Source organism: Lepidochelys olivacea (assembly GCF_965140295.1).
Source record: "Lepidochelys olivacea isolate rLepOli2 genome assembly, chromosome: 2".
NCBI classification, from domain to species: Eukaryota; Metazoa; Chordata; order Testudines; family Cheloniidae; genus Lepidochelys; species Lepidochelys olivacea.
The window spans coordinates 114,452,684-114,479,476 of NC_140412.1; the positions used below are offsets into that span (position 1 = coordinate 114,452,684).

Genomic DNA, 26,793 nt, shown 5'->3' on the forward strand with positions numbered 1-26,793 from the left:
AGGTTCAGAAAAATGAGTTGATACGGTGGAGAGTGTCTCAACAGTGGCAATTCAGGCTCTTCCAGGGAACAGAAGTCCTTGTCTAACAGGAATCTGGATGGTATTGGGGACTCTAGATGGGGATCCTCAGGAGTCAGTATGGCAGGTGGAGATGGTACCAAAGAATGATAAGTGTGTGATGAGGATTTTGTCTAGACTCTGCAATCCCTGTTTTGAAGGCACTGAGTCCAGTCCAAACATTGATGCCACTTAAGGAGGCTTCTAGGTAAGTGGCTTCTTTGCCACTGTTGCAGAATTGGTACTGGAGGGGATGAGAGTCTCAGAGGAATCCGTAGAAGGATGCAAAGTCTCCTGAGACCCAGACCCAAGGGAGACTTTCCCCATTTCTTATCCTGTTTAAGAGAATGGAGTCTTTTCTTCTTTGAAGGTCTGCTGCAGAGCCCCCTGGGTCTTTGCTTACCACTAGAGCAGAAGCAGTCAGACAGGTCCCGGGAACATTGGGGTGACATGGACCCATGAGTCACAGTGAGCACTCAATTAGCAGGAGTTTTAGCCTGTCTTCTCTCAACTTCTTAGATCTGCTCTTAAATCCTGACCAGAGCTTACATTTGGAGAAGATATTCAGTGTTGTCACAGCTGTGTCAGTCCCAGAATATTAGAGAGACAAGGTGGGTGAGATAATATCTTTGACTCGTCTGTCTTCTGTTGTCTCTCTCACCGACACCTGGTCCAATAAAAGATATTGCCTCACTCACCTTGTCTCTCTAATTTGGAGGGGATGTGAGACTCCCAAAGGCAGCCTGAATGTTCGTCACTGTGGGGAAAAACCGATGGCAGGTCTGGCAGGGTTTGAAGCCTGGCCTGTTGGGCATAACCCATACTCAAGATCATATAGTGAGGACCAAGAAAAGCGATAAAGGACCATATCAGGCAAAAAGAGAGGATGAGGGGAACCCCCACTCCAACTGTGCTAAATAATGGAAAAATAATAAAACAAAAAGTACCACTAGAAAAATAAGGAAAAAAATAAGCGAGAAGTATACAAAGCAGCATGGCTAGAAAATGGACATTGCAATGCATCATGTCAAGCTGCAGGCAACTGAGAAGGAAATGGAGTTGCGGCAGGTCCACCCCTTCCTATATACTATTGCATTGGGGCATGAGGGTATTTGGGGTGCAGGCATAGACCCTGCTGATGAAAATCAGGACAGGAAGTGAATAAAAATATTGTATCTAACTAAAGTGACAGGGGAATTGAAGTAGGCGGAATTTAATTAGGAGTTTGGAATATGGCCAGCACACCCACTCTTGCAAAAACTCCCATTGGACCTTTCATGATCAGAAGTGATAAAAGCCTCCATTTGACATTTCATCGAAAAGACTGCACCACAAACATGTGTACTCCCTACACTGTGATGGAGTACTAAGTTCCGACACACGTGCTGAATTACGTGCATCACTTTCAAAACAAAACAAGATAATGTAGGAAGTTTTCCACTCCAGTGCTGACTAGGCCTGACCCTACTTAACACAAGAGTTTCTCTGAGATCATAGTGATATAGTTGCATGAAAGTTTTAAGCAAAGATCAGATTTAATTTTTTTTAAATATAATTTAAAAACACTATAATAAGCATGTCATTAGTACAGTGTTTGTCACTCTGTTACTCATTCAATTAAGAAGAAAACAGTTCAGCAACATGAGACAGAATTCTATAGTTAAGAAAATAATTGTGTTAGAAAAGGACTGATCATTTAAAAGGTCAAATTAAAGCTAGCTTAGTCTCCTGCTCTAGACTCAGAAACCCATATATGGTGCCTCTGCAATTCAGAACTCCCAGATCGTAGGTGGAGAGAATGGTGAGGAATAGGAGTCCCTCCCTATCAATTTCTCTGGCCGCTCCTGAGGGAGGCTCAGATACTACCCACGCAATTTCATCTTGGCTAGAAGGTCAGTGGATGTGACACAGAGTGTTGAGAGCCCAGAGCTGGTGTCAAAACAAGTAAAATAGAAAATCCATATTCTTGAAGAATCACTCGGTGAGAACTATTAGGATTGGTAATTACTTTAATCCTTTGCCAATCTAATCACATGTACAATATATACGAACCTAGAGCAAGCAAATCTGAAAATGAAGGCTACTCACCTGTTACTAGAGTTCTTTGAAAGAACCTCTGCACATTCCCACTCTTAGCAGCGTGCAGAGGCCACTCAGAGAAGGAAACTAAGTTAAATTAGAAACATAACTGTTACCTACCATGTCAGAATTCTAACTTTTATATTTTAAGAGCAGTGCAGAACTACACGCTCAGACCATTAAGAGTTCTTCGCAGCACTGCGAATCCTGAGAACTAAGCGCAAGGTGAGTAGGTAACGATTTATCATCCGCTTACCCACCTTGTGCAGTCACTGGAGTTCTTCAGGACGCGTCTCCCCCTGCGGGTGCTGCACTTCAGAGGCGCTTGTGCGCGCCGTCAGTCGGAAACTTTTGGTGGTAGTACCTGCCCTTGCTGCACGCCAAGGGCCTACGGGGCTGCGCTGGCAAACTGCCCTCAGTTCGTTCTCCGCCACAAAGCCCCACACAAGAAACACTGGAACAGGGGAAAGAGGACACGTGGCAGAGCACTCGCGAGGACACACATCTCAAAGAACTCCAGTTACTGCACAAGGAGAGGAAGGTCTCTTTTTCCCTTGGAGTAGTCTCCCTTTGGGTGCCCCTTTTCAGGTGGCTTTCAAGCAGTATCCTCAACATGAAGCAGCTTTGGAATTGAGTCCAATACTAAAGACAAGGCCACATTTCCCAAGGCAGCGTCTCATCTAGAAGAATGAACCAACACGTAGTGCTTGGAAAACATATGTATTGCAGACCAAGCTGCAGCTCTGAAGATCTGGACAAGGGGAATGTTTTTGAGTAATGTCACAGAGGTAGAGAAAGGCCTCATGGAATGGTCAATACCCTAGAAGACACTTGTAAATTGGCAGATTCATAACAAGGAATAATACATCCAGAAATCCATCTGGAGAGTCACTGGTTGGAGATTGTGGATCCTTTGGACATTCAGCAATTGCTAGTCTTGGAGATTTTCCAAATGATCTGGTTTGGTCCAAATAAGAGGCCAGTGTTCTCCTGATGTCTAGGGTATAGAAGGCAACATCCATCCTGGTGCGATGTGGATTCATGAAGAAAACTAAAAGATAGATATCTTGATAGATATGAAATTCAGATCACACCTAATATAGAAAATTTGGTATGTGATGTAATGAGTCTTTGAGTACGTCTACACTGCAATTAAATACTCATAGCTGGCCCATTTCATTTGACTCAGGCTCTGGAGTAGACTTGTAAAATTGCGATGTAGACATTTAGGCTTGAGCTGGAGCCTGGGTTCCGGGCTTCCCCCACATCACTGGGTCCCAGGATGGATGGAAGACTCATCACTGGGCAAACAGCAAGCGTACCAGGCCTATCTGGGCCACACTGGAACTATTAATATGATCTTGGCTTTGTCTTGCTTGATCATGTTCAATATCAGGGGCACTGGAGGAAATGCATACAGAAGGCCCCTCATCTACTAATGAGGAAAGCACTTCCCCCAGTGTGTGAGGGGAAGTGCAACTCCTCAAGTCAGGAAAATGTGACTGAGAATCCAGGACTCCATCTCTCATTTGTAATTGCTTGAGAAGTGCCTGCTGAAGTTATCAGCCTCAGTGTTTTGTACCCGAGAGGTAGGCTGCCAAAATTAGGATGTGGTTGGTTATACAGTGGTTCCATAGCCTCACTGTTTCACACAAAGGGGATCTCATGCCTACCCCACCGTCCATCACACCAGTTGATATAGAACATGCAGACTACGTTGTCCATCATGATTTTTATGAAACTGCTCCTGATTTAATGGCAGGAAGTAGATACAGGCATTTCTGACTGTCCTCGGCTCCAGGATGTTGATGTGCAACTATGCTTCTTGTGCAACTATGCTTCATTTGCCCTGAATGGTGTGGATCCCTAAGTGTGCTCCCCAACCCACCAGAGTTGCAGCCTTCATTATGGTGATGGCTGGGGAGAGCTGGATGCATGGAACACCTACACAAACATTGTCTGGGTCTTTCCACCAATTGAGTACTTGTACTCGATGAGGGACTGACACCAGTTTCTGCAGGCTGCATTTGTTCGGGGACATAAACCATCCTGAGCCAGCCCTAGAAACATCAAAAGCATAACCTAGTGTGTTGTGTCACAAAAGTACAAGCTGCCACGTGCCTGAGTAGTTGAAGGTGATTTCTTGTTGATGTTTGTGGACTGATTTGAATTTTTGAGATGAGGTTTGTTAAGGACATGACACTGTCCATGGGCAGGTAAGCTCTTGCTCATAGTGCATCTAAGGATGCCCTTATGAATTCTATCCTTTGCACAGGTCTTAGATTTACTGATGCTGAGATGAATACCTAGTCCGTGGAACCAGAGACATTGCTGTCTTTATGGTGGAGAGAATCTTGTAAGACTGGCCCTTGAATAGCCAGTTGTCAAGGCACAGAAAAACAATTATCCCCAGATGAAGATAAGCAATGACCACTGCCAATACTTTCAAGAATAACCTTGGGGCAGAAGACAGGCTGAAAGGAAGCACCTGATACTGGAAGTGATCTCAACTGATCAGAAACTGAAGGAATCTCTTGTGAGCTGGATAAATCGTGACATGAACATATGCATCCTGAAGGTCAAAGGCTGAAAATCAATCCCCCAGTTCCAATGATGAAGTTATAGCTGCAAGAGTCACCATCCTGAATGTTTGTGCCTTCAGCAAGTTGTTTGGGAATCTTGCATTCATTCACTGCTTCCACAACCAGAGAGTTAGGTGCAAGATTGGAAAATAAAAATTCAGAGTCCTTGTCTGGACTTTTTTTTTTTTTTTAAATCGGCATGCTTACATGGTGGTGGTATTGTTACTAGAGTCTTTCAAATGGTCTTGGTAGGATTCAGCAGGGCTTATTAATTGGCAAGGCTACTCGAGCAGAGGGTGTCCACTGGAGAATATCCAGGAGCTTATGCTGTGACTCTGACCTCCTCTAAGGGGATCTGTAAAGATTGTGCAGTACATTTCATTAAGTCCTGGAACTGTTTGAAATCATCAGCCAAAGGTGGAGGCAGCATAATCATCTCATCTGGAGAGGAGGAGGAGATATTAATTTGCAAAGTAGCATCCTTATCTGTTCTGGCCTCCTGCTCTTCAAAGGATTCCTGCATGTGAGGTAAAGGAGGAGAAAGAGATGAAGTAGGAGAAAGTCTCCTTCTATGGTCTCCAAGAGAAAGACTAGGGACGCATGAGAATTGCTGTTGATATTTAGGCCAAGGATCCCAGGTTAGCCACTGAGGTGAGTCCATAGGAAATGGGATGGTGCTTGAGTCAGTGTGGGGCACGGATTTGTCCTGGGTGTAACTCCCTTCTCTCCCCAAAAATAACAGGAGGGAAGTTCCTTTGGTGAGTAGGGGAATCCTGCACTGAGATTAGGAGTCAGAAAAGAACTCCTCATCTAAAGGAAGTACTCTGCCACTTTTAGAAGGTGCTGGAGGACTGAACGGTACTGGGGAAAGGTCCAGTCTCAGTCACCATGTCACTCTTGCTACCAACAGACATTTGGTAACCATTATTGGTGAGACTTCAGCTCATCTGAAACGAATAAATAACTGGAGTTTTTGAATTCCTGTGGTACAGAGTGGGTTGGCACGGGGCAAGTTTCAGAGTCAACCAACAGCATAGACGGCTCTGGTAAATCTCATCTGATGGAAGTAGACAGTAATGAAGAAGATGGCTTGGGAGGAACCGAAACAGTGTAAGTAGTATGCCTCTTCCCTGGCACATCATCTTCCTGGCCTAGGAATGGAGAGTACTGAGTATATTGTAGGTGTTGTCCTTTTAGGAGTAGAGTGCTTAAACTCCTTCACTACAGTGTCCTGCTGCTGTGGTATGGAGAAGGATCCTGGTACCGAGGCATGTTTGGTGCCTTTAGTCTTAGAGGAGCTTGGAGCTCCAGGCACAGGGCTGGTACTGATGGAACATGGAGACTCAGCAGTACCCATATTGGGATGTGAGATCTTCAGTGTTATCTTACTTTGAGGAGATGGTTTTCTCAAAGCAAAGAACTGGCCCTCTTTCTAGGAGTCATAGAATCAGAATATCAGGGTTGGAAGGGACCTCAGGAGGTCATCTAGTCCAACCCCCTGCTCAAAGCAGGACCAATCCCCAATTTTTGCCCCAGATCCCAAATGGCCCCCTCAAGGATTGAACTCACAACCCTGGGTTTAGCAGGCCAATGCTCAAACCACTGAGCTATCCCTCCCCCCAGGGAGTCTTTCCTGAGTTCTCTGATGATCCTTCCCAAGTAGACCTGGACAAGTATGTAGATATTGACGGGACACTATGCTCATTCAGAGACTGCTGTGTGGGGATGGAGATGGGGGTCTTCTTACCTGGATCCAAGGCCAGATGGAGAGAACACTCCATCGTTAAGAATTTAAGCTTTGTCTCCAGATTCTTCCTAGCTCTGCTTTCAAAAGCTGAGCAGACGATATCCCTCAAAAGTGTATGTGTTTCTCCAAGCAACAGATATGCCAGGAATGCCTATCACTGATCAGAATAGCTTCCCAGCAACTGTGGCATTGTTTAAAACCCAGAGACTCTGGTATACCCTGGGATGATGGGGATCTCAAAAGAAAAAAGAAATGGGGGGAAGGGGGTGATTATAGAACAAACCTCTCTACAAAATGAACTATTGAAAAGGTTAAATTTAAGGAAAGGTAAAGAAAGAAAATGAGACTGAAGACAAGTGGGTACACTAGCACTCCATCTCAGACCAAGTCTGTTAGTCTGGTGGTTAGTCTGCATGGCCTTACATGCCCTCGATAAGGAGCATGAGGATGTGTATGACTCATGTGTGGCCTGACAAGGATCTACACAATAAATCTCCAAATCAAAGGCACAAATGGAGCACGCTTAGGGACACTGCTTGAAGACCACCACAACATTTTATAGTTGTTACTGTAACACCACTTGTTCAATTCATTTTATTACCTCCATACTCTATATTCAGTCTTGCTGTTTTTTTTTTTAAAGAAATCTAAAGGCAGTTTCAAGTAAATAGAAAAGAAAAGAAAAAGGAAAAGGAAAAAATAACTAGCTGTGACAAGTGCCTCTACCTTTAGTTTTGAAGGAGAAGTTGCAGTAGTTGCAGTGGTAAGGACGGACATCTGTATGCGTACGAATATGCTTCTTCAACATACTTGGTTTCTTACAACGTATACCACATTCTTCACAGATATACTTTCCCCTTCCTCTTCCCCGAATATACACGTATTCTTCATTTGATTTGTACCTAACAACAATATGGTAACAGTGAGGAGGTTTGTTATGAAGTGGGTTATTTTCTAGCTAAAGTCCTATGTCAGCTAAAGTCAGAAAATTAGAATTGCAGTAGAATGAACGGAATTCCAGAAATAATGTAATATGTGAATGAATGATGTCCAAATCAAAGCCTGTCTCTGATCAACTCATGGCATTTTAGTCTTCAGTTATTTTACTAGGTGGAATCCTAATGTCTAAGAATGGGCTTCCCCCCATACAACAAACATCTAGATTCCAAACTTAATCTTAAATCTGTTTAACACATACACACACTTCTAAAAACTGTCAATTTTTGAGGGGAGGAGGAAGGTGCTAAAAGAAGAACATGTTGGAGACTGATGTCTATGTAACAGGAATAGTCTGGGTTATGACAGTGAAAAATTCCTCACACATCCCTACCAATGTACTTCACTCTTAACCTAGTGGGGCCCCCTCTGGATGAAAGTGTACTTCAGAGTCTACTGCCATTCATTACTTGGCTTCTCTGCTGAGAACATCATCCAGGATACCACTTGAGGTGATGATTTTTTGTGAAGTGGATCCTACCCATTAGGAAATGGGCAGAGAAAAGCAATATCACTTTGCCTGGGCAGATGGTAATAAACTTATGCTCACCATTGCCCTGGATTGGATTCATCAGCCTAGAAATGAATGGCCCTGGGATCTCATCATCACCAATGTCATGTCGTCTCTCTTCTCTTTGTTCCCCCCCAAAACCTTTAAAAATGTCAGTGTTACTTTACTATTACAAAGAACTGTTGAAATATGTTACATGGAGGGTGCCACATGCAAGTGACTTATTTTGATGAGCCATTTGATATCTGATGCAAAATGTTACAGTACTTATTATTTTCAGTAAAATTTTCAGAATGCTTTGGAAGCTAGAGCTCTCCAACTTTTTCACAGCATAGAATGCATGTAAACAGAGATTGTATTGAGGACCACCATCCTGCCCAGGCCTGATCACTTAGACCAGCTCCCCTCCCATCCACAATCACAGAACATAATTGTGGCAGCAACAGAAATCACTTACATGGACTGGTAACATTAGAAAAATACCTATGCCTCTAGCTATAACATCAGACATTTTTAATGTGATGAGTGTCGTGTTCTTTGGAAAAAATTAATCCCACTCTTTACTGTTTCTTCATTTAATCTTTCTCCTTTTATCTGTGCACCACCATGGAACATATGATTTGCTGTTTCTCTAGGGAAAACCAGGAAACATTCCACAGACCATCACTGGTCTACATGCCACAGTTTAGGAACTGTTAATTGAAATAAATTGAAAGAGGAAACAACATCATACTATCAAACAAAGCCCAGAACCAAGAAATAATTATCCCCAACAGTTTTTGGTTAAAAACATATATACTTGCCCTCCATCAAATATTTTAACTCTTCTTGGTTCGGTTTTGGTAAAGGAATTTTCTTTATCGTGCTCTGTGCTCGTTTCAGAGTTTTCTTTATTGCTGAATTCACTTGGAGTCATTTTTTTTTTATTTAATGCCCGCTGAAAGAAAATAGGAAATTTATAAATTTCTGAATACAGTTGCTGTTAGCACCCTTCATTATGTTATTCAAGTCAGTAAATTAAAAGTAAACAAAGTAAAAAACCAATTATATGTACAAATTGCTTTAGAAGCCATACCTGTAACACAGATTGCAGATCTTATTTCCTACTTTTTCCTATTACACCTTGAGAGTTTATGGACCCATTGACCCTTATGGAAATTACTCTCTCATGGCAAATGGGAATGCTGTGAGATTGCATTCAAAGTGACCTCCTCATTCTGTGTCAAGGGCTCGGCTTAGGTGGGGTTATGGAACAAGCATGAAGTTTGGGCCACAAACCTACTTAGTCCCCTGAAATCTGAAGAAGCCCTCCTATGCCTCTCCATGTCTCTTGGCCCCTTTTAAAGGGTTTAAAAGAGAACTGGATAAATTCATGGAGGTTAAGTCTGTGGCAGAAGCCATGAAGTCAGTGGCGGTCATGCTAGCTGCAACCTCAGGACTCTCTTAGGTGATGTTCCTCAGCTGCACCAGGATGCTGCTGTCCTCCATAGTTTGACTAGAAGTGAGAACTTTTAGCCATACAAACCAGTTATTTCCACTTTCTCCTCTGGAACTGCTAGTATTGTATCAGGACTACATTTCATGAGCACCATACATTCCAATCACTTGCTCATTAGAGCAGTCACAAGGGACTGCTGGGGACATGTCTCCCTCAAAAATTTGTGTCTTGTAGCTGCAATGCTCAGATTCTACCGGGGCACATGAACCACTAGTATCTCACTGCCTCGAACGGCGGCTGACAACTGGCAACAGAGATGAAGAGGGGAGAGATACTTATAGGTTATATTAATTTAAACATATGTTTCACTAAGTATCACTAGAGGAGGTTTTGGAATTAATTGAGAAACTTAACAGTAACAAGTCACCGGAACCAGATGGCATTCACCCAAGAGTTCTGAAAGAACTCAAATGTGAAATTGTGGAACTATTAACTATGGTTTGTAACCTGTCCTTTAAATCAGCTTCTATATCTAGTGACTGGAAGATAGCTAATGTAACGCCAATATTTAAGAAGGGCTCTAGAGGTGATCCTGGCAATTACGGACTGGTAAGTCTAACGTCAGTACCGGGCAAATTAGTTGAAACAATAGTAAAGAATAAAACTGTCAGACAAGTAGAAGAACATAAATTGTTGCGCAGAAGTCAACATGGTTTCTGTAAGGTGAGATCATGTCTTACTAATCTATTAGAGTTCTTTGAGGGGGTCAACAAACATGTGGACAAGGGGGAATCCAGTGGACATAGTATACTTAGATTTCCAGAAAGCCTTTGACAAGGACCCTCACCAAAGGCTCTTATGTAAATTAAGTTGTCATGGGATAAGAGGGAAGATCCTTTCATGGACTGAGAACTGGTTAAAAGACAGGGAACAAAGGGTAGGAATAAATGGTAAATTTTCAGAATGGAGAGGGGTAACTAGTGGTGTTCCCCAAGGGTCAGTCCTAGGACCAATCCTATTCAACTTATTCATAAATGATCTGGAGAAAGGGGTAAACAGTGAGGAGGCAAAGTTTGCAGATGATACTAAACTGCTCAAGATAGTTAAGACCAAAGCAGACTGTGAAGAACAACTTCAAAAAGATCTGAAAAAACTAAGTGATTGGGCAACAAAATGGCAAATGAAATTTAATGTGGATAAATGTAAAGTAATGCACATTGGAAAAAATAACCCCAACTATACATACAATATGATGAGGGCTAATTTAGCTACAACTAATCAGGAGAAAGATCTTGGAGTCATTGTGCATAGTTCTCTGAAGACATCCACGCAGTGTGCGGCAGCAGTCAAAAAAGCAAACGGGATATTAGGAATCATGAAAAAAGGGATACAGAATAAGATGGAGAATATCTCATTGCCCTTATATAAATCCATGGTACGCCCACATCTTGAATACTGCATACAGATGTGGTCCCCTCATCTCAAAAAAGATATACTGGCATGAGAAAAGGTTCAGAAAAGGGCAACTAAAATGATTAGGGGTTTGGAACGGGTCCCATATGAGGAACGATTAAAGAGGTTAGGACTTTTCAGCTTGGAAAAGAGGAGACTAAGGGGGGATATGATAGAGGTATATAAAGTCGTGGGTGGTGTGGAGAAAGTGAATAAGGAAAAGTTATTTACTTGTTCCCATAATATAAAAACTAGGGGCCACCAAATGAAATTAATGGGTAGCAGGTTTAAAACAAATAAAAGGAAGTTCTTCTTCACTCAGCGCACAGTCAACCTGTGGAACTCCTTGCCTGAGGAGGTTATGAAGGCTAGGACTATAACAGGGTTTAAAAGAGAACTGGATAAATTCATGGAGGTTAAGTCCATCCATGGTTATTAGCCAGGCCGGGTAAGGAATGGTGTCCCTAGCCTCTGTTTGTCAGAGGGTGGAGATGGATGGCAGGAGAGAGATCACTAGGTCATTACCTTTTAAGTTCACTCCCTCTGGGGCACCTGGCATTGGCCACTGTTGGTAGACAGGATACTGGGCTGGATGGACTTTTGGTCTGACACAGTATAGCCATTCTTATGTTCAGATTTTCACTGTAAGAGTGGTCCATTCACAATTTAGTAACTTTCAAAGCAGAGATTCCAAAACCCCTTGATAACAGTATTCCATATTTGTTTCTTATTGCCAGAGAAAATTAAGAGAGTGTACCAGTCATCTAACAAAGCAAAATAATTTTTTAGTTTTCCCTTGATTATTAAAGGAGACTATTTTCTATCATTTTTTCTGTGAAGGCTGAATTCTACAACATTTACCAATTGAAATCTAATCCTTCCAAGTCTAGGGTATTTATAAAATGAGGCAATGATCTAATTAGCTGACAGTTATTACAGCCATATTTATAAATTGTTCTACCCACATAGCTGGCATAACTAGCACATTTTCTAATACTAATAAGCCAATAAAATGGTAGGAGAAAAATATTAGACTCATTATTTTAAATGCTTTTTACTGGATATAAAAGTGAATGCTGGAGGTTTTAGGATTCACAGGAAAGGCAATACCTCAGCGATTTATTTACATTGATTGCGTATTAAAACACTGTAAACTACATTTCTTAAAGGGTGACAGTCATCCTGGTATGAAGGGATTGTACAAGTTCCTCTGTGCTACTTGAGCCATGCTTTTGCTTATGTAGAAGTATGGTGCAGAGAACTGCAGCATTGGGGATGGGTCAAAGGAGAAACTAGTATATTCATAATTTGACATATCCAATGACCCTAACAGTCTGCACAAGTGCAGGATGCTGCAGCTGCTAATCCAGCATGTAAAGTTGATACATCTCTGTGCCCTGACTGGTACTGGTCTTTCGTTTCTCCAGACTCTAAATACTTCTTCCACATCAAGCCTGATAATTTTGGCTTTATACAATGGAACATAAATTTCACCCTCGTGCAAAAATATTGTTAATACAACATGAAGGATAAAGGTATCTAACACTCTGGACAGGAGATACCAGAAGTTCAAGTGGCTGTGCAAACTTCACTCAACCATACTGAACTTCCTGTATATTTCATGGCATACATTATAGCTTACACTATAAAAAGTAATAGACTAACATTTATGTTTAACAAGGGAAAGGGGAATAGAAAATGCAATTTATGTGCAATGTGGCCAGCAGTGTGTGATCATTCCCAGCACTTGGAATTTGCTGACTTTAAGTGCTTGATCTTTCAATCTTAATGAATTAACTTTTTTTTTTGCACAATTAATTTGTAATGGTATAAAAAGGAAAAGGGGAAGAGAATCCAGAGGTAATTGGTCTATGTAGCTTACAAGCTCTTGGGCCATCTGCACCAAGGTGAATCTAACTTTTATAAATATATGACCTATACATAATGGCAATGAGACAGGATATTCAAATCCATGTGTTCAAAACTACCATCCCACTTCCCACAGTCACATATTTTAATGAACTGGTTTATGCTAATTTAGCACTGGTTTTAGTGTTCATAACATACAAGGTAACCCCAGTGAGCTGTAGCAAAACTTCTGCTATTACAGAAATGCACGAATAGAAATATTATTTGAATTTCTGTCAGAGAGCATTGCAGGAATCACTGAGTAATCTGGAAAATCTGCATTTTTATTTATTTTTTGTAAATCGTGTTTGTGAAAAGTACCAAATTGACCCTCATGAAGACTCAGGTCCTCTCTTTATCTGTTTGAGAGGTACAGTGCAGGGACAGGCAATACAATCCATTAATGTGCCCCACTCCTAACCGAAAGGACCCCAGCTTGTGGTCAACTGATAAGAAAAATTATACTGGACAGTGAAAGTTTCCTTTCTTCAATTACTAATGCCTGACAACCCTCTCAGTGGCTTTTCCCCTGTTCTTATGACTGGAGGCAAAGGGCCTGATTCACCTCTGCATTATTCCAGTTTTCTGCCACACTAAATCCACCAACTTCAGTTAGTGGTATAAAACTGGAGTGACAGTGATTAATGCAGCACAGAGACCAGGATTTAACAGCTACTGCTGGCACGTACAACTGTCTCATGGAAAACTACACCCAGAACCAAAGTCTTCAAGAGCTATAACTTTCATTCTATAATACTCAATCATTTTTCCCCGTTGGCACAGAGCCATTTAGGGAAAATGTTTTTTAATATTTCGAGATCGTTTGCTAGTTTAATATAAGACTGCTCCGATTTAACTTCTTTCCAATGGTGAGTTGGATTGTTGTCAAACATAATCCAAGAAAGGAAATGATCTGATTAGTAGGTATTTTCCATTCTTCAGCCTACTGATGGCAAAAAATCCTCACAGTGAACTGTACCAAGAATCACCTCAGAGAGGGAATCAAATTTTAAAAGAATAGTACACAAAATTAGGTAATATCTAGTCTTAAGGGAGCTACTGAGACACCACAAATAATATCAGGTGATTGAGCTTGTAATGTCTAGGGAAGAAAATGGAGTTTGGACCAAGTAGCTACCTCTCCTGTCCAAGAGGCTGCATTAGCTCACTGGGCCTTTAATTTATTTGAACATACTGTATTTATTTATTTTAGGAGCAATAGCCCCTCATCTATTACACACATCTTTGGGGTGTACTTTAATCAATGGTCCATGCCCACACTATTTCCTCTGGTCCAGTTAATGGTAAAGAAAAAAAAAGGGCCCTGGATTCCTTACTGCCTGCATTTACTTCAGCATATCTTCATTCTTCTTTTGACATCTAATGTCAATAGAAATACCTTTTTAAGGATCGGGATTAGCTCGGAAAGGTGATAATATCGTAATAGCATTCTGAGCATCCAGAAAAACAGTTCAAACCCTACTGCTTGAGTCAGTTAAACCTGAACTGGACTGGAGGAAACAGCTGAGAATATACTATAGGAAAAAATCCTGCATTAGTAAGGTATATGCTAGACACATTAGGTCTTTTCTATCCTTAATTTCTATTTTTCATCCTAACCTTCGCACAATCTGAGGTATACATTAATCTTCACGTGATGATTTCTTTCAGCACTTTCTTCTTTTATAACTCTTAAGTACAAGTGCTAGTCACTCAATTTGATGACAGTCAGAAGCTGGAGAAATGGAGATGAATTTCTCTCCAGCTTCACCATAATAATATACTTTTTAAAAAAATCAGCATATAAACTTGAAGAAAAATTAGCAACTTTGCTTCTTTGGCAGCAGAATAAGTGTAAATGTAAGTAATGGCCACATATGACAGCAGCCTCTGTTTAAAAGGACACTTGTCAAAATATTTTTCAGAATCTTGTTACTCAGTATTTATACTCTAAACTGAAATTATTTTCCGACAGAATTTTCTTTTCTTCATCATCATGCACATGGGTACCTTTTTGCAGAGGCTGCTCAGAACTGTTAAACTGTTCTTTTAAAAAATCCAAAAACTAAAGTATTGTGAAAAGCCCATGCAAAACTTGGCTTTCCCAAAGAAAATGGCTAAATGCACATAACTGGAAAAAAGGCCAATTTAATCCTACCTGTCCTGACAGTATCCCTTAATTTTTTTTTGTTTTATTTTAGTAACATTTAAATACATCTCATCTACTATATGAAGGTGACATCTTGAAATAGATGAGTACAAACAAGAAAAAGAGAAACACTGACCCACTCTCCTGCTAGTAATAACTCACCTTTCCTGATCACTCTCGTTACAGTGTGTATGGTAATACCCATTGTTTCATGTTCTCTGTGTATATAAAATCTCCCCACTATATTTTCCACTGTATGCATCTGATGAAGTGAGCTGTAGCTCACGAAAGCTTATGCGCTAATTAATTAGTTAGTCTCTAAGGCGCCACAAGTACTCCTTTTCTTTTTGCGGATACAGACTAACACGGCTGCTACTCTGAAACATTTGCAATACATAATACAATTCAGTGGCAATATGGATACAGAAACAGCAGTATTGAAATGCACATTTTTTGTTAACACAAAGGGTTAAGTCTTCACCCCAGTGAAATTAATGGTAAAACTTCCAGGGCCAGGATTTCACCCTAATACTTTCCTGCCTATAGGGGTTTAATAGAATATCCTTACAGCTCCTTTTGCAATTCTGAAGTTTTTTTTTTCCTAAGATGAATTAACTGTGAGAGATAATGAATTATTATCTCTCACAGTTAAGATGAATATTTTGCATCTTAACCTTCTCTTCAGCACAGAAGTACTTGACAGATCCCTTTGGAGCTGCTCAACTATAGTCTTTGCCACTGAACAGCAACACTTCTTTCCCTCAGATGGTGGTGTGTTTCCTCCACAGCAGATGCAGGTCCTGTTGACCCAGATTCAAATCCTTACACAGCCGCAGCACAAAGAATGTTGTGCTGCCAGTACACTGAAGACTAACCCAAAATAATCATTTTTAAGCCCCCAAATAATAATTTTGTATGTTCTAGACATTCTTTGCATGATTCTAGACAAACTGATCTCTGGGGCTAATGTTGAAGCCTTACAGCTGTACCCAAAAAAGAAAAAAAACCTGCACAGAACTGGCATCAGGCAAAATGGTTAGGAAAATATAAAGAGGAATCTCAAACTGTACTGTACAGTGCACAGTTTTCTTTATCAGATGATGATACAGCTCAATGTGCACATTTCTACATTTTCTTAGTAATTAACCTTTCAGTGTCTGGGACAACAAATTCAGGCAGACTAGATAAACACGGACCCTTGCTGCCAATTTATAATATCTTATTGGTGTAGCATCAATAGGGAAACATTCTTAGGGTACAGAGTCTTCTTAATCTATTCGGAAAAAAGGTGCATCAGTTACTAAAGAACATCAAATTCAGTGCAAATTAGCATACAGCTCTGTTCGTTAGTTTTAAAAACACTGAAATACATAGCCATTGCAAAAAAAGTCTCCTTTCTTCCACATCTTTATAGTACACCAAGGCATTAAAAATGTTATCACCTTGCAGCTTAGAGAGTAGTTAATTTTTAATGATCACACCTGTTAACTTTTTGAAGCAGGGGGGTGGAAGAAGGGAGTGGAAATATTCTTAAAGCAAAAACCAACTGAAATCCTTTTGTCAGACAAAAGGGTGACTGTTACCCCCCACACAATGAAAAAATAAATTTTAATTTGTTTTAGTTTAGTTTGAAAAAAAGTAATTTTATACTCTGATAATGAACATTTATCAATAGCTCGCTGTCCTTGTATCTCTCTGAGGCAGGCAGGCAATTACATTGCTGCTTCTAATGCTGGTGTCCTTGGCACTGACATTCTGGAGGCTTACCTGACTGGTCAAGGACAAGATAGACTATGCCAGCCAAGATGTGCATTTGGTTACAGGCCTTCTAGAACAGTACTGTAACAGGGTGGCTTGCCTCTTAAGGGCTGGAAGACCTAGGGCTAGTCAACCCTTATTACTAAAGAGGCACACCTGGCTTGGATCAGGTAATTCCCTGTAAAGGGCAGCAAGTGGCTTTAGTGAAGGGGGAAGCCTAGGAAACTGCAGGAAGTGAGAAAGGTTTCTATGGGAAAAAACCCTGATACCACGGGGTCTAGTAGCCAGAGCCAGAAACTTGAGGCTCCAGTGAAGTAGGGCTGGGAATGGCCTGCCAAAGGAGGAAAAGCCCCAGGCAGGAAGCCCTGGGAGTGAACTGGAGACTTCTGGGAGTGAGCAAGCTCCAGAAGACAGACCTGGGATGAGGGGCAGGAAAAGCTTGGGCGTAACCCGACAAGAGGGTAAACCTGATGGACTGTGTTTTGGGACTTTCAGCTTGATTTTGGAAACTTTATGCATGTGAATAAACCTGGACCCTCGAGAAAATGTGGTGAATGGACAAGAAAAGCCCCGGTGCCATTTGTTTAAGAAGCCCTTTGAGTGAGAAATTGTTAGCAGGGCATTGCAGAGCCACCCCTGGGCAAGAGGGAGTGCATAGGAGGGGCCCAATATACGAACCAACTTGCATAGTCTTGTGTGTGTTGTGTGGGTTTTTAACAACAAAAACAGGGTAATTAATGGATTGCATGTGGTGACCATCATGCATTTCCAGTTGTCTAGTTTCCGTTAACGTTTTAGTGCAGAAGTAAAAGTTACTCAAATTCACCCAAAATGTGCACAGCATATTATACTCTGATAAAGATTCTGATCATGTATGGGAAGCACCAACTGCAGTGAAACACTCATGGAAAAAAAAATTTTTCAGGACACGCAAATGGATTTGAGAATAGACTTTATAGATATAAAATATGTGATATGAGATATCACTATGCACTGCAGCGATATTTTATAAACATCTATATTGTAGCCAGTTATACTGCCTCTAACTCACTGAATTTTGCCTAGCTATTCAAGCACATACAAGACAATCATTTGAAAAGTGTATTGAAGTCCAATTAAGTAATTTGTACTGTATACTTTGGATTGAAACAGAAATCCTGTAACGGCCCATAATACCTGGCAGCATTCAAAATGCATATATTTCAAAGCAAGGATTCAACACTTTTTAGCTGAAGACACCATATTGTATAGTCATATATCATTCTCAGACTTCAACATTTTTACCTTATTGCGGTGCTCACGCAAATGAAATGCTGTAACATTATCTATAAGTAGGTATTGTTCAGGTAGGTATTGTGCAAGAGTCTTCAACAATTTGGACTTTTCAATCTTAATCTATTATTCCAGTCAGAGGCCTCTCTTCAGTTGGAGGCTGTCAAATGCGCTGAATAGCATAGGGCTTTCTGTTGAGAACATATGAGCCACTAAAGGAGTCTGATGCTCTTTTACCGCTGATTCCATGTCAATGGTGTTATTCATATGTATGTGGATTACCTATATTATTTTGAACATGTTCTTACCTCCATAGATTTAATGGGTTCTTTGGAACAATATCGATCAATAATATGGAACAGGTAGTGAAAATTCTTAAGAAAGCAGTAACCACATTTTAAATGACATTATCTTGGCAATTATTTCATCCAAACTATCAAACTGGGGGATTGGGGGTGGGAATACTACATGCTCTCTCCCTCCCTCCCAACTAAGTTCCCTCTAAGCTGTGCGGCTGCGCAGTAGGCTATAAAGGGCCATGCACCACAGGGGCCTGGAGAGGAGAAAGGTAGGAGGTGGGTGGGGACTGGGGAGGGGAGCAAGTTGGGGCTTGCAGGGCTGCCGTGGGCCTTTCCTCCAGCCCCGGAGCTCGCTGCTGCTGCCGGTGGGGCAAGGGCTGGGGGGAGTCCTCTGGCCCCAGCCCCAGGGCAGCCTGCACCCCAAACTCCTCATCTCTGGCCCCACCCCGGAGCCCTCCCCCACACACGAACCCTCTGCCCCAGCCCTGAGCCCCCTCTCCCGCTCCAAACCCCTTGGCCCCACCCCCGCCGCACATCACGTCCATATTGATGCATATAATAAATTCATTCCGCACATGGATATAAAAAATTAGAGGGAACATTGGCCTCCCACTCACCTTGTTTCAACTAGCAATGATATCAAATGTGTTTGTAGAACACCCATGGATAGTGCTCTCAGATTGAGCTGTTATTTTACATCAGACAAAAATACTCACTTTATAGGGTCAAATACCTGCAAAATCTTCATTTACAAACAAAACTGCTTTTAAATAGACAGTGTTAAACTATATAAATGGAAGCTATTTTTGGTACACTCTTGTCGCAATTTAAAACTAGCCAAATGGATTTCTGTCCAAAGACCTGTCCAATTTTAATCCATGAAGGATTTTTTTTATGAAAAGCGACAAACCCCTAAGAACAAGTTTCTTAATTGAAAAACATAATATCTTTATAGTAGTGCATCCCAGCACAACTGTAACACATAAGCACATTATGCATATAATTAAAGGTAGAAAAAAATCAAGGCACAATACATTATGAAAAATGTAAATGCAGTATGCTTTTTTAAAGCAAGTACTCTATACACAAATTTGATCCTTAAAATTAAAATACATAAAACGTACTTTAAGTACCTTGGTTAAGCTGTTCCTCCACTTGCTTGAGTAAACCAATACGTCGGATCTGGCATGAGTTGTTATTGCTTGAGTGTATAGTGGTTTTTCAGCTTTTTGTTTTGAATTTAGGAGGGAAAGAGCAACCTTTGTTGACAAACCAAGTGGATTGGGATTGTTGAGACTAATAGTCCAAGTAGAATATGCTGAAGTTTTTTGGTCATTTTGTAGCAGATGTAATGGCTTTCTTTTTAACAGATAACACCATGTAAAATTTGTTGAGGTCTTTAGGCTTGGAAATGACAACCGTTGTGTATCCCCTGCATTTGCCACAGACAGAGTAGTTCCCGAGTTTGCTTGGCCTTGGGTATTAAAATTTGTGTCCTCATTATTAATCCGTGGGGACCACCTTTCTTGACTGTTACTTAAAGCCTTCAGAAGAGAAGTCTGATTATTCACTGCAGAAGGTTCAGATGGCTTTTTAACTTCAAAACTTGGAGGTGCAGAAGATGTAAGATTTTCAAATTCTGGTGACTCCTTTATGGTTTCAGAAACTCCAGTTTTAACACTTTCAGATGAATGTTGGTCAGCCAACAGCACATCTGGTGAATGGCTATCTTTGCTGCTTTTTTCATATTGTGGAATAACTTCGGGCTCTAATAAGAGACCTTCAAGAGGCTCTGTGGTGCAAATCTGTCGCACCAATACTGGTTTCTTTTGCCTATTAGGGTCATTGGCTCGAATGTTCAATGGATACATTGATCTAGCATCTGTTGTGCAAGCTGCTCCACTTTCATCTTTAACACGCTTTTGGTGTTTTTCCATGGCAATATCTAAACTATTGGCTGGTGAAAGCATGCGTTTACTTGATGCTGTAGCTTCTTGTTGGGGGAAGAGTCCACTAACTGGCAATTTCTGAATAATATTCAAGGAACTTGACAAAGGTGAATTTCTGCTTCCAGTCTCAGAAAATGAATGATCAAATATAGATGCTGACTGTGGATTTGGCAAAACCCTCTGATGATCTCTGTGTACTTTTGGCAGCGGAGTTTTCCCTTCAAGAATTGGCACTGTCACAACATTTGTTTTACAGACAGACTGATTTACCTGATCCTGCGTCACTAAAATTTGGGGAAGAGGTGTAACAGTAGCAAATCCATAAGATGGAACGTTACTATGAACACGAACAGGCACCACAAAAGGTGGGATTTGATATATTTTACCACTGGAGTTTTCAGGTATCATATGTTTTTGGGGAGGCATTGAATACAGATTAGACATACTGTCAGCTAATTTAGTAGGTACAGATAATGAAGTCCCACTCTGATCCACACTAATTTGACTTGGAAGAGTGTGGATTGGGAAAGCAGTTGTTATTGGTTTAGAAGAATACGACGTACTTACATGCAAAGCTTTAACTTGAAGCTGATACTTGGGAGCAAAGTAATACTCCTTTTCAACAGACTGACAAGAAAAGGTGTTTGTGTCTGCTTGTTCTCCTGGGGCCAGTACTTTAAGAGAAGTCTGTGAATGCTGTGTTAAGGGCTGCTGTCCCTGATTATGCAAAACAGGACCTAAAGGCTGCTGAACAGAAGGGAGGCTAAGAGGGTTACAGTTCTGCGTTATTGATTGAGACTCATGTAATGGCTTAGAGTAAGGCTGTGAGTGCTGAGAACTTGAAGGAAACTCCACTGAAGTTCTACTAGAGGTCTTCAGCCTGTGAAATGGTACTGTAGACATGTCCGTTGCATGAGCTATTTGAAATGAAGATGAAGATTTAACTTGAGGCAGATGGTTTTCTGGAGCAATATTTAAAGATATTTGTCTTACAAGTGGCCCCCTCCTCCTTTCTAACAGAGGCACATGTCCAGTAACTCCACAGCCAGAAGACAACTTTGGAGAGGATATCTCTACAAGTGGCGTAGGTTTTGATGAAGACATATTTCCACAATCAAAAGATTTACTTCTGTAATCTACAACCTCCATGGATGGTTGTGTGCAGTTAATTTGTTCTGATGCAGCACGTCTCATTTCCCTGCAAGGAGGACCAGGCACACCAAGTGTATTTGAGCCAGCTGGAATCGTAAGGAATTCTGATGCTTTATTAAGATCTATTTTGGAAGCATTCTCAGTTTTAGAAATGTCTTCTTTATCAAATGAAGCTGAGAAACTAGAGGCATGAGATAAACTACTCTCCTGACTTAAACTTCTAGAAAGTGTGGAGTCAAAGCTTGATTCAGCTGAAGAATGCTCAATTTCAGCCAACCGGATCCTTTTCTTCTTCGGTGGCAGTTTTTCTGTTGGCAATTTTGACAGAGTTTCACTACGCTGAGGCCAGTTAAACTTCTCTGTTTTTTCCTGATCACTGAATTGGTTTTCCTGGTCCCTGTCTGGTTCTTCCGTGACCAGTATTTCAGGAACCTGGATGTTATGTTGGCGAACTAGTTTCAATGGATGCATTACTGCATTTCTTTCATTAGAGACTATTTGACTTTCCTGAAGTTCTACTCTGGGTGCTTCTGCTGACACTGACTGATGATGCTGAGAAGTATTCAGATGAGAATGCCTTTCCTCTTGAATTACAACTGTGTTCAAAGAATGGTGCTTCTCAGCCTTATTAACCTCTTGAAAAGAAACTGGTGAAACTCTTTCAAAAGATTCTGATTTCTCAAATGAACTGGGTCTGCTCAATGAATTAGTGTGCTGTATTACTGAAATGCCAGTTCCTTGTCTTTTCAACTCTACCTTTTCTTGTGCAACTGAACTTGTCTGCTTTTTCATAAGTGGAGAGATCTTTGGCTCAGTGGTTTGTTCTGTGCCTCGAGCCACAAGCTGAACTTGAGACCTTTGAAGCAGAATGCTACCATGCTGTTGTGAACCTACTATTGTTGCATTAGGTTTAGATATACTGGGAAAGTCTCCTGGCTTACTTTGACCCTCTGTACTCTTTGATGGTATCCCAGTATCATTTTGCTGTGGCTCGTCGTCATCGCCAACACTTTTCATTTTCCTTCTTTTTCGTATCTGCGGTGTCTGCTCCCAGACACCAGTTGAACTGGCAACTCTATAGTGCAGAATTTGAGGTTGTGTAGTGCTGGGGACGATCTTATGTTCAGGCTCTCGGATAGCTGCCTTGGTTTTTGGTCCATGCAACTCTGAACAATAAAACTTTTTGTGGTTTTCAAAATTCTCCAGTTTTCTATATCTGTTTCTACAAGTTTCACACTCAAACATTGTCCCTCGCCCTGGATGTGACTTCTTTACTTTTTCCAAATTTGATACTTGTGCAAGTGACTTGCTCCTTGGTAATGAGAGTTCACTAGACAAATTGCATCCATGATAACTCTCTTCTACAGATCGTGCTGGGCCGAGAGAGTGGCTTTCATTAGTTGAGGAGTCTTCTATTGCTGTCTGTCTAACAAGAGTGCGAGTATGCCCCCCTTGGTGCAGTGGAGTGACAGGTCCTGATACAAAGACATCATCATATGAAGAGCCAATTTTATCATCAAACGATTGACTTCCTCTAATTGGATGAGGAGGTGGTATTAAATTTGCAGGTACAGCTGAATAGCTGGTAGTAGGCATAGAATTACTTCTGGTTATAGGTAAACAGTCAAGGGATGGTACAGACAGAAGAAAAACTTGCTTTGATTTCTCAGTTGGTGTGAAAGGAGACTTTGGTATGTCAGAGCTTGAACTAGTTCTTCTTCCCATCGGTTTTAAATCAAACTGGAAGGAGTCTTTAAATATGTATGATTTTGGTGAGTCTATACTGCCTCTTCTTGAAAGAGATGTTCTTCTTGGTTTCACACTATCCAACTGTTTGTCATCCACTACAGCTTCGTTATCCGATATTAACTTTGAGATGCGTTCCTCAAGTGTTTTTGTTGCCATTGGTGGTCGCATTTGACCAGAGAGAAGTAAATGTTTTTCAGCACAAACTGTTTGTACAACAGATGCCACTGTGGCACTTATTCGTGGCACAGAGGGCAGATTTTTATTTGGGTCTTTTTCAGAGATAGGCAATCCCCTGACAAAAGGAGTTGGTGAACTCATTGTTTGATCTGCACTCTCAGAACGTGAAAAATAACCAGAATCAGTGCTACCTAAACTCCTAGGGCTCAAAAGACATTTTCCTTGTTCCTGTGAACAATCAGTTGCCTGTTGTCTTTGTAACTGTGCATGCACTGTTCCTACAGCAGACCCAAGCTGTTCTTCTAATGAACCCATTTCTATTTTCTGGTGGTGCTTACCATCGGTTTCCTTGAAAGAGACCATGTGTGTTACATTTGATTTTATATTTGTAACTTTAAAATCTCCTTGTCTCTGTGCTGCAGCAAGCTCAGGCGTGGAGTCTGTTACTTCTGGACTATCGGCCCTTAAAGGAGAAACATTCACAGGATGAACTACTACTTTAGGTAAAGCTGCCCTAACTTGTGGTTCTGTGTCATGCAATGAAGAGTCACCTATTATATAGTTTGGATTGCTTAGTGGAATGGGGCTACCTTTCCGCAACGTTTCAGAATTTGAAATGATTTTCATTATTTGTGCAGGGTCCAGTTCTAAGGATCCTTGATCATCTTGTCTTTCATCAGCAGTGCCTTCATCTTCACTTTCACAACTTTCTTCCACATCTGAATGAATACTAAGTGCTTTATCTGATTCATGGGATAGGAATAAACCACCAGAGTCCGGTTGTAGGACAAGTCCAAGTTTGATTGCATGTGCATGAGATTTTTTGTGCTTGTATAGATTACTTTTGGTTTTAAATGAAAATCCACATGTCACACAAGGATACGGCCGCTCTCCTGTATGGGATCTGATATGCTTTTGGAGAACACTAGGCTTGGCACAAGCCCTATTACAATACTCGCAAACATATTTTCCTAGTTTTTTAGGCTTCTGGTCTTTCAGAAGATTACATATTTGTTCTACGCCATGGTTGACAACTGATGCTATTTGGGCTGAATTATACAGGGGAGCTACAGGTAAGTGTGTTGAATGAGATGGATTAATTGACAAAGATGAAGATGAACTAGCTACTAGCTGGTTTTGAGGAAAAACCTGAGTAACAGTAGAAGAGGGGGGGTGTACTACAGAAGAGGTTACTGCTATACTGTATATCTGTTGGAGTTTGGGGTTTTCTTGACCCTGCTGACGTACCAGTGATCTAGTGAAACCTGGACACACAACAATCTGTTGATTTTGCTGTCCAGTTTTAGCAATAAATTGTTCTTGTGAATGAGAAATTGACTGGGTCTGTGCTTGTTCACTCTTCCCTGATGTTACTGCATGCGCATTATGTGAAGGGTAGTAGTGCGATCCAGCTACAAACTCTTGCTGTGACAAAGAAAAATGATTTTGGACACTCATTGTATTGGATGTGAGACTTGAAGAGGCGCTTGTAGTTTTATTTGGTCTCACTTTTTCTATTTGCATCCCACAAGGAGGACACTCTTGTGCTAAGATGTTCAGTTCAGGCTCCATAGCTTTTAATAAGACATCAAATGCAGTACTTGTACCTGAGGATGAAGTACTACAATCAACAAAAGTAATACATTCATTATTGTCAGTCTTTGATTTACTTGACAAGGAATTAGAGAGAGGCTTCTTCTCTGGCAAGTTTAATTGGCTTGTATCACAGTCTTCTGCTGTCCATTTATTCAAATCCAAGGACTTACGTAACAATGAAAGATTTGTCTGCATCGATGTCTCAGATGTGACTGTTTCATCAGTTACCTTGTTACTATGTGTTTCCCCATTTTGTTTCACACATTGTTTTCCATTTTGTACAGGTAACTGATTTTTTGCCTGTAAGTGTTCCGAAGCATCAGGAAGAATTTTAGATGATGAAGATTCTTCTACATTTTGTTTATGTTTGGCCTGAGGGGGGTTTCTCAAAGGCGATTTTGGTATCTTTTTCAGATGGTTTTCAGTTACAATCTTTTTCCGTTTCACGCCTTTAACTGTATCTGAAGTTCCTCTAATACCAGCCTCTGAGATATGTTAAAACAAAACAGAAAAAGAAATGGTAAATTCACATAATCACTGTATGAATTATTATTACAATACAAATAAATTATATCATCATAACAATGTAATGACATCTTACAATTTTAACAAATCTAGTAAAACATTTCAACATGTTCTAAAATGAAAATGGAAATAGTTTTCATTCCACTACAAATTATTCAGAATTAACAAGTCTCTTTGATAGTCCCATACAACACTTGTCTTATCATGAGCATTAAACTATCTAGCAGAGAAGGGGTGGAGACAGTTCCTCCAGAGTGTTCCTCATTTCTATGGACTGAACATGCTGAAACCTGCGCCTGTTGTCCTGGGAAGCAAGAGCTGAATTTTGATTCTGTGACTTGTGTTGCTAACACACCTAAGACCAGCCCCATGTTTCCCACTGTTAACATTTTATCTTCTTAGCTGCAAGACCTCTCTCTCAGCTACTACTGCTAAGCTTCTTTTGAGTAACATCTCACTGCTGCATTACGATCAATTAGCTCTGTTAGCATGAGCAACAATAATAGTACAGATGTTAACTGGGTAATGCTGTTTTTACCACCATGTCACCCAACTTTGCTCATTGAGAAAATATGATTGTGTGGTTAAGGCACTGGGACTGGGACTCAGAAAATCTAGGTTCAGTTTCCAGTTCTGCTAGACTTCCTATGTGACCTTGAGCAAGTCACTCAACGTTCATCAGGAACTGAGCCTCCCAGCCCAGGTCCACAAACTTGTGATAACAGGGCTTGCGCTAGCATGCTAAATAGCCACATCGATGTTGTGGCTCAGGCTGGAGCCTGCAAGAGGGGGCTCTACAGAGCTATTTTTAGCATGCTAGAGCAAGTCCTGCTAGCACAAGTCTGTGGACCTGGGCTTAGAGGCTTGCTCCCAGATGCAGAGCAGACATACCCTTCAGAAGAAATTCTGTCCCCATTTAAGTCAATGGCAAAATTTTTGTTGAGTTAAATGGGGTGCGGATTTCACACTAATCTATCTGTGCCTCAGTTCCCAGTCTGTAAAACAGATATTTTCCTAATATTTTCCTGCTTCATTGGGGTGTTGTAAAGATAAATTAAATGTATGTGATGTGGGCCACACAGAGTACATCCATATGACAAGATGGCGAAAACACTATGACAGATAGGGCAATTTCCTGAAATATCCTGTACTACTGTATTAAGTTTATGTCTTATTGTGGGCCAGGATTGTATGTAATCTCTATAAGGGAAAATGTGACAGATGTAAGAACTAGGAGTTCTAAAGACTATACTGAAAATGTGCCAGAAAAGCGTGGACTTTGGAGACAAGTGTTCAGTTGATTTTGGGGGGAATTTTTAGGGAGAGGCAAATGTAAAGTCCACAACTCTGGTTATGCAAAAACCCAGCCTTTTAAAGCTATACCCTGAGTAGATGGT

The 26,793-nt window shown here is 40.9% G+C and overlaps 1 protein-coding gene across 5 annotated transcripts in view; it reads right to left on the reverse strand.

The window, feature by feature from the left end:
- The window catches only part of HIVEP1 (HIVEP zinc finger 1), a 184,767-nt gene that overhangs the window by 24,298 nt on the left and 133,676 nt on the right, over nt 1-26,793 (reverse strand). For 3 of the 5 annotated variants that reach the window (XM_084620936.1, XM_084620935.1, XM_084620938.1), the window contains 3 exons: nt 19,373-25,356; nt 8,776-8,909; nt 7,192-7,367 (listed from right to left, as the gene is read on the reverse strand). In XM_084620936.1, the coding sequence (XP_084477062.1) occupies nt 7,192-7,367; nt 8,776-8,909; nt 19,373-25,356 (6,294 nt within the window). The remainder of the gene's footprint in view (nt 1-7,191; nt 7,368-8,775; nt 8,910-19,372; nt 25,357-26,793) is intronic. The other 2 variants (XM_084620937.1, XM_084620934.1) reach the window with 1 other exon arrangement.